The sequence below is a fragment of the Carassius auratus genome, chromosome 7, assembly GCF_003368295.1.
Source record: "Carassius auratus strain Wakin chromosome 7, ASM336829v1, whole genome shotgun sequence".
Classification (NCBI taxonomy): domain Eukaryota; kingdom Metazoa; phylum Chordata; class Actinopteri; order Cypriniformes; family Cyprinidae; genus Carassius; species Carassius auratus.
In genome coordinates, this window is record NC_039249.1 from 1,942,304 (window position 1) to 1,950,487 (window position 8,184).

The 8,184-nt window shown below is 37.3% G+C and overlaps 1 protein-coding gene across 2 annotated transcripts; it reads left to right on the top strand.

Moving 5' to 3' along the window:
• The first annotated feature begins 3,892 nt into the window (after window positions 1–3,892).
• LOC113105441 (C-type mannose receptor 2-like) lies at window positions 3,893–7,473 on the top strand. Of its 2 annotated transcripts, none has more exons than XM_026266507.1 (4): window positions 3,893–3,974; window positions 4,067–4,435; window positions 5,987–6,328; window positions 6,495–7,473. In XM_026266507.1, the coding sequence occupies exons 1-4, from the start codon at window positions 3,938–3,940 to the stop codon at window positions 6,851–6,853; spliced, it is 1,107 nt and encodes a 368-aa protein (XP_026122292.1). In that variant the 5' UTR covers window positions 3,893–3,937; the 3' UTR covers window positions 6,854–7,473. The 2 variants fall into 2 exon arrangements, with proteins under 2 accessions (XP_026122292.1, XP_026122293.1); XM_026266508.1 differs by having other exon boundaries at window positions 5,990–6,328.
• The last annotated feature ends 711 nt before the right edge of the window (window positions 7,474–8,184 follow it).

Consider the following 8,184-nt stretch of genomic DNA (forward strand, 5'->3'; position numbering starts at 1 on the left):
TGTACAATATCATACAAGTGTTAAACTGGATTATTAAGACTGTGATGTGTTTAGGGATCATTTTTAAGACTTTGACCCTGTCCAGATACCCACACTTGCAGTCTTGGCCACTTGAGAGTGTGTGTACATGACAGTGTGTGAACGAGACTGTCCCCGGTCTTAATAATGCCAAAGCACAGCGTCCTTAACACACACTAAACCTCTCCAATACTGCTCCGGAGCGCTATACAAAGCTTAGTGTATCCCATCATGCATCATGTTTTGGAATAAATCGTCAGACTTTTTGCCGAGATCTCACAAGAGGTCATGGGAAGCTGTCCAATGTACAGTATGTGAAATATTGATAATTAGTTATTAAAAATCTCTGTAAACACATAAGTGTCCCATAAGGCAGTGGCTCCCAATCCTGGTCCTGGAGAAGCCCAACACTGCACATTTGAGATGTCTCCCTGATCAAACACACCTGATTCAACTCATCAGCTCATCAGTGAAGACTCCAAGGCAGATAAGAGAGACACCAAAACCGTGCAGTGCTGGGGTTCTCCAGGATCAGGATTGGGAAACACAGTCATCAGGTCATGAAAAGTTCCACACACACTTGTGGTCATCATGCTCACTTGAACACTAGGCCAAATACAGGAAAGACGTCAAATAAGTAATCAAGTGGTCAAGTGCAAAGATGGCAAGTGTGGGTATTTGGACAGTGCAACAGTTTAAGAAACAACAAATGCTGTACAAATTATAACAGCAGGAGTGTTTGATAAAAGGGACAAACTATCACAGACTTACTGCTGCATATATCTGCCTCCGCAGCTTTCTGTCTTCTCCATTTCTGAAGGAATCCCTCTCCAGAAACACCACTGGGCTGACTGCCTTTACGTCTTTTCAGCTAAAAATAAAAATAAAATAATAAAAAGGGGAGAGTAAATAAAATTGAATTATATAAAGAATGTTAATAATGATCTGTGAGCAAAATATTTAGATATAATAAATATATATATAAATATAAACTGATATGAATGAACTGCAAAATGGAAAAATACATGTTTTATTATTTATTTTTAATTTTTTTTTTTTTTTTTGGATTTACATTAAAAGGTATTAAAAGCATGCTACAGAACATATGATTACTGTGATATCTTTCATATAAAAGCACATAAAAACACTAACATTACAGTGATACAAACATAGCTGGTTTGGTGATTATTGTATTGTTGTATTGATTATTAATATACCATAGTAAAACTACAGTTACAGTTACTAATGTCCAGTTTACTGTTTTAACTTCACATTTCATTTATTACTATTGTAAGTGTCGTGATTACCATGATTTTACTACAAATACAACTTACATCATTGATCCTGAAATTAATAATAATATAAAACGGATCGAAGGTCTATGGCACGTCAGGTGACAGATAGAGTTTAATCAGACTAATTAGCAGCTGTGTTCATTTATTTAAACGCAATGAAACTCAAAGACAGCCGCGGATGACCGATATAATACAGCCATTAAACATATGGCACTAATCTGATTAATAAATAAGACAGAATACATTTTATAAAAGGCATTAAAAGAGCGTATTTACGACTACTCACCCAAACTGTGGAACTGATAGCAAGTATCGCGATGTTTGCTGAATGAGACTTCTTGAATGTGATTTCATAGCGATAAACATCTCATGTCCTCGTGTCGAATTCTGACGCCAAAAGTTTCCCATTGAAAGCAATGAAGGTCGTAGTGCTTCGATATTCGACGCCGAGAGGCACATTTGGCGTCATAAAAGTGACGCTAGGGGCGCTTGACCATGCTTCGGTTTTTGACGCCTTTGGAGTGAGAATGGGTTGTTTATTCAGACACCTTCAACATTTCTCACATTATTACAGTTTTGCTATATATATCAAAAATTATGTCTGAATAATATTTGGTTTGATTGTTAAAACTACAAAGTAATTCAGTCAAGAGTTATTTTCCTTCTTTTTCTTGGATTAACATTACAGCAGCCAGCAGCTAAATTAGGCGCGGTCACTTTAAGAGAAGATGAACGCATCCAATATAATACACATCCCATTTTTCCTCAACTGTTTACTTTCACTTAAGAAATAACTGACAGTTTTTTCGAGCATAATTTCCAAGGTGGATATTTTGACATATTTTGTATGTATTTGTTGGCACAAGAGCAAAAATAAGCAAATTCGACCCAACTTTGAGAATAGATTAACGGCGATATTTTTTTTATCACCCGATAAGAGTCTCGCGTTAATGCAGCACGTTAACGCCGATAACGGCCCACCACTAATATTTATATAAAATTATTATTATTAATTTTAAATACATGCAAACCATTAAACTAAGACAAACAACTGGAAAGAATTGAGGACCCTGCATGTCAAAAAGTGATGCTACCCCTGAGCATTGAAAATGATGCTAAAGGGATATCTTGAGCGCCAAATAGTGATGCTAAAGGATCCTGACCAAGTGTCAGTGAGTTAGGAGTGATAATGTGTTGCTTAAGCAGGTTCTACAGTAAACATTTGTTTATATACAGTAATAGTGTTTTGTAAACTACAGAAGTTTGTTACAATGTAACTGTTTTTATTTATTTATTTATAGTTGTTTAAGTCTGTCAGAAACGTCTCTGCTGTGGCAGCTGTCACACTGTTGCTTGGCAACAGGAGGATGCAGGAACAGCTGGTGATGCAAACAGGAAGTAGACAGCCTCATTTAACAACATTAAGTTCAATCTTTGTGGACTTTGAGGGACTGGACCTTTGAATTGAGACACATTTACAGTCTAACTTTTCTGCAATAAATCTAACAAAGTAACAAGACTGACTGACATGTAATCAAATGTGACTAAAATAATAACACTCATTGTTTATGCGTCTGTTTCACGTCAGAGATGGAAATACTGTCCATCCTGAACATCTAAATGTGCTGTGGACATAAACAAATGAATGAGGATGTGTTAACATGCAAACATATTCATGTTTCATAAACAGAAAAACTAAAAACAAAAAAAAACAAAAAAAAAAACAATAAACTGCAGGAGTAGGAAACGAAACTATTAGAATTTTCACAAAGAGTTGAAATCAAAATCTTTGCATTCCATTCAATCACAGTCTAGTATCTAGATTGAGTATCTAGACAGAGAACATCAGACACATTTCTCCTGAAACAGAAGCAGATGATGGTATTTTATTCTGGATGATGAGAGTCTTTTCTAACATTATAAATGGACCTCAGGGTTATAAATACACAATATGAGCAGAATAATGGAGACTGGTCTCTGTTGCTCATGTCTGCTGTGTCTCATCTTCACCAGCAGAGGCCTCGGCTCTGAAGAGGAAAAAGAAGGGCAAGAATCTCTCTTTCCTCTTCATCTTGTCTTTTTATTATTATTTCTAAAACTCTTCTCACAATAATCACAAGTATTCTATCATCTCACACAATCATGCCTCAAACTGAGGTTTTAAGTGTTAAAATTGTAATTAAATAATGTTTATAAGTATGTAATTCTGTTAAATAACATTCATTTTCATATTGACTGATACAGACTGACGTAAGTCAGATGTAAGTATGGAAATTAATGGAAAGAGATATACACAAATAAAGAGGAAGTGAATATGAAATAGGGTTTTTAGACTAGTAAACAAATAATGTGACGCTAAATGAGTGACGAGAGCAGATATAATAATCATTACACAGTTTGAAGCTGAGGACAGAAACATCAGACTCAGGACAGAAACACAACCTCTAAAGTAAGAAACCTCATGAGTTCATTCTTTAACTAGAATTAGACTTTGAGAGGTTAATATTATCTGACTTGTTGTGAATCCTGTTTTCACAATAAGTTTTTTGTTTTTTTTTCATAATGTTTTACTCTAAGATGAAAATGAGTGTATTTGAGTTTTTTAATGCATTTCTTCCTCAGAAATGGGCCAGACTCTGTATTTCATTCTTCTTCTCATTGGTGAGTGTGTTTGTGGTTTTATTCATGATTTCTAGTTTCATTAGGTTTGATCCTGTTATGAAAAGCATTAAAGCAGCGTCTCTCTTTCACAGCTCTCTGCTCCGTATCTGAATGTGTTCAGCGTCAGTATCACTTTATAAATGAGAAGAAGACCTGGACTGAAGCTCAGAGATACTGCAGAGAGAAATACACAGATCTGGCCACCGCTGACAACATGAACGACACGAACGAGCTGAAGAAGAGTGTGAATGATGGAAGTGTTCAGAATATCTGGATTGGGCTGCAGAAGACAGGTCGTGATGAATGGCACTGGTCTTCAGGTGAACCTGCGCTCTATCTGAACTGGCATACTGGAATACCAAATCTTGGTGCAGAAGAATGTGTTAGGATCTCAGGTGGACAATGGTATGCTTTTTGGTGTAGCACGCTCCTAACTTTTATTTGCAATTCCTCCAATAACAGTAAGTGCATCTCCCTACAAAGGCAACACACATTAATGTATAAAAAGAAGCACAGAGTTTTTGACCCTGCTCCTGGACTCCACTGCCCTGTGAAGTTTCTATCCAACCTGCTTCAGCTTGTGATTATCAGCTGATCCTGAAGAGCTTGATTTGCTGGTTCTGGTGTGTTTGATTAGGGTTGGAGTGAAACTCTGCAGGACTGTGACTCTCCAGAACAGATGTTGTCCACTGCTGTACACCGTTCTGACACAATACTAATCGCTTCTACATTTTAATGTGGTCATACATATAAACAAGCTGAAGTCAGTTTCTGTAGAGACAAACTAATGTCAGCCTGGAGAGAGAGAGAGAGAGAGAGAGAGAGAGAGAGAGAGAGAGAGAGAGAGAGAGAGAGAGAGAGATAAATCCATTGAACACATATTTGTGTGCTAGTTGTTAGAGAGTTTGACTCCTAACTCTAGGGTTGTGGGTTCGAATATTGGGCTGGCAATACCACGACTGAGGTCCCCTTGAGCAAAGGCATCGAATCCCCAACTGTTCCCCGGGCGCCGCAGCATAAATGGCTGCCCACTGCTCCGGGTGTGTGTTCACAGTGTGTGTGTGTGTGTGTTCACTGCTGCGTGTGTGCACTTTTGATGGGTTAAATGCAGAGCACGAATTCTGAGTATGGGTCATCATACTTGGCTGAATGTCACGTCACGTCATATTGATTTTTTTGTCACTTGGGAAAAATGTGAAAATCTGCGATTGGAGCATAACTTTATTTGTATTTATTTTTCAGCAATATTTATAAATGATACATTCAAAAATGTCAAACAATTGTTTTGGCAAGTGTTTCTTAATCATAATTCATAATTTAATTATGCATTTATTTATAATGAATAATTATTTAATTAATAAATTTAGTAGCATATAGTAGTTGTCATGGGGATGTCTGGTGTAGGAAATAAACATAACCCTTTATTCAAGTATTATTAAAACTGTGTTAAATATTTAATAACTCACACACATACAGTATATATATATATATATATATATATATATATATATATATATATATATATATATATATATATATATAAATTGTTTTATATTTATAAAATAATAATATAATTTTAATGGTTTAATCAAACATGTAGGGTCATTAATAACTAATAACATCTCCGGTCATACGTTTTGGACACTACTGAATGGAATTCTGCCTTTTCTTGATGTTTACGAACAAAAATCTTATTTAGTTCAAAATCTCATCGATGTAATTTTATTGTGTTCACTTTTAGCCATATTACAATATTTTGTTTTGGAGATTTTTATTGTCAGAAATGAGTATTTTTGAAGTAGATGTTTCAAAACAAATACAAATTTGTGATCATTTGCTTCAGAGTCTGTGATAAACACCTGAACACCGTGAGCTGTGAGATACATTCAGCTTTCAGTATCTCAACACAAAATCAGTCTTTAAATGATGTGTTTCTGATGATAACCATGAAGCATCTTAAGAATAATGAACAAACTGTTTGATGAATCTGTTTTCATCTGTTTTTCTTAAAGCAGACACAGAACTTGTCTTTGTCAATCAGGCGATGAACTGGAGAGCCGCTCAGAGTTACTGCAGACAGAATCACATTGATCTGGTCAGTGTGAGGAACCAGAACGAGAATCAACAGGTTCAGCAGTTCATTAGTGTCAGAAATTTATCTGGATCACAGATCTGGATCGGTCTGTTCAGAGGCTCATGGCAGTGGTCAGATCAGAGTGACTCTTCATTCAGAGACTGGGACACTGGTGAACCTGATAATAATGGAGGAAATGAAAACTGTACAGCTCTTAATGCTCAGAGAAAATGGTTTGACGTCTCTTGCACCAATCAATATCCTTTTGTGTGTTATGAAGGTGAGTAGATCTTCACTAAACACACACACACTCCATCATCACCTCCAGATCTCTTAAAGTTCACTCTACATGTCTGACATGACAAATTCATCCCCAGTGTTTGTTCTGCATGTTGTTTTTGATCAGTCTCTCTCTAGTTTCTGCTTGTGCTTGGTTTGGTTTCCAGATAAACTGATTGTGATCCGAGAGAATGTGACGTGGACTGAAGCTCTGAGATACTGCAGACAGAATCATGTGGATCTGGTCTCGGTTCATTCAGAAGAGATGCAGCGTCGTGTGATGAACGTGGTTAAACGTGCGTCTACTGCGGAGGTGTGGTTGGGTTTACGTCACTCCTGCACTGTGGGCATCTGGTTCTGGGTGAGTGGAGATACTGTGTGCTATCAGAACTGGGCTCCAGGGAACGGCACATCAGAGGAGGACTGTGAACACACAGTGAGATCTGGAGCAGTTCAGTCTGGAGGAGATCAGCGCTGGATCAGTCTTCCTGAGACTCACAAACTCAACTTCATCTGCACAACTTAGAAAGAGTAAAGAACATGTGAATGCCTGCATGTTTATTTCCATTATCTTCCTGTTTCCAGTTGTTAAGGTTAAATACATGTGTACGTTTTTTTTTTTTTTTTCTTTTTTTTTTTACAGATTATGTTAGATGAATAGTTCATTCAATCTTTCATTAACATATTATTGTGCTGTGAAGTGTAGATGGTCTGTATTTCTCCAGGTGGATAAATCAGTGTGATTCCTGTAGGTGGTATTTGGTTAAGGGCTTAGAGTAACAACTGCTGTTTTTAATGTTTCAAAATGTACTTTTGTGTTATTCAGTAACGGCATAATTTCTATCTGTCACTTTAATTTTGTGAGGGGTCAATAAGGGTATCATATTTATATAATAAGAAGAGTATAATATTAGTAAAATTATGTATTTTTTATGTTTTAAAAAATTTTGTATCATGATGTGGCTGCTTCTCTCTTATGCTTAAAGATTTTATGTATTATAAATATGAAGCAACTTTAGAAAATACTTTTTGACTGAGCGTGTCTGTGTGTCTCAGTAGAATGAATTTAGGTTCATTCTTAGTAATGAAGAGGTGAAGGTAGGGTATAAAATGTTTTAATGCTTGCTTGAGTGCTTATGGGTGTTTGTCTGGGCTATAACTGAATGCTTACAGAAATAAAACCATTGTGTCACGGTTCATAGATCTGTGTGTTCATTCTACATGTCTGTTTTCTCGTTATATGTCTGATTGATTCAGCATTGCTCCAGCAATCTTTGGGCTGATGAGCTAATCAGCATGGCTGCACCTGATGCAGGTTCTGTCCTGTCTTTATCTGTCTTGTGGTTGTTACTGCATGTTGTCAGATCGTTGTTCATATTTATCAATGCTGGTCTGGCTCTTAGTCCTCAGATCACTCTTCTTGCTCTCAGCCAAGGAGATCGCCCAGTGTGCTTCCACGCCTGTTTCTAGGAGAATTCACCAGCTCACCTGTTCACCAGCTCACCTGCTCTATTTTCTTGTTCCCAGGAGATCAGTAATTTATGGATTATTCTATTGAGTTTCGCCGATTGGCGGCGGAATGCAACTGGAACCAAGAAGCGCAGTGGGACATGTTTAGGCATGGATTTGCCGACCGGATCATTAAGGAGATTTACACCCTGGAATTACCCACTTCACTCGACGGATTGATCGATCTGGCCATCCGAGTGGACACCAGACTACATCAGCGTGACCAGTTTGCAGCCATGGCGGAGAAGACGACCGATCACCGATTCGATCCAGAAACCATGCAGGTGGGCAGGGCTCACCTTTCTCGAGAGGAGAAGGACAGGCGTAGGAACCTGGGGCTGTGCCTAT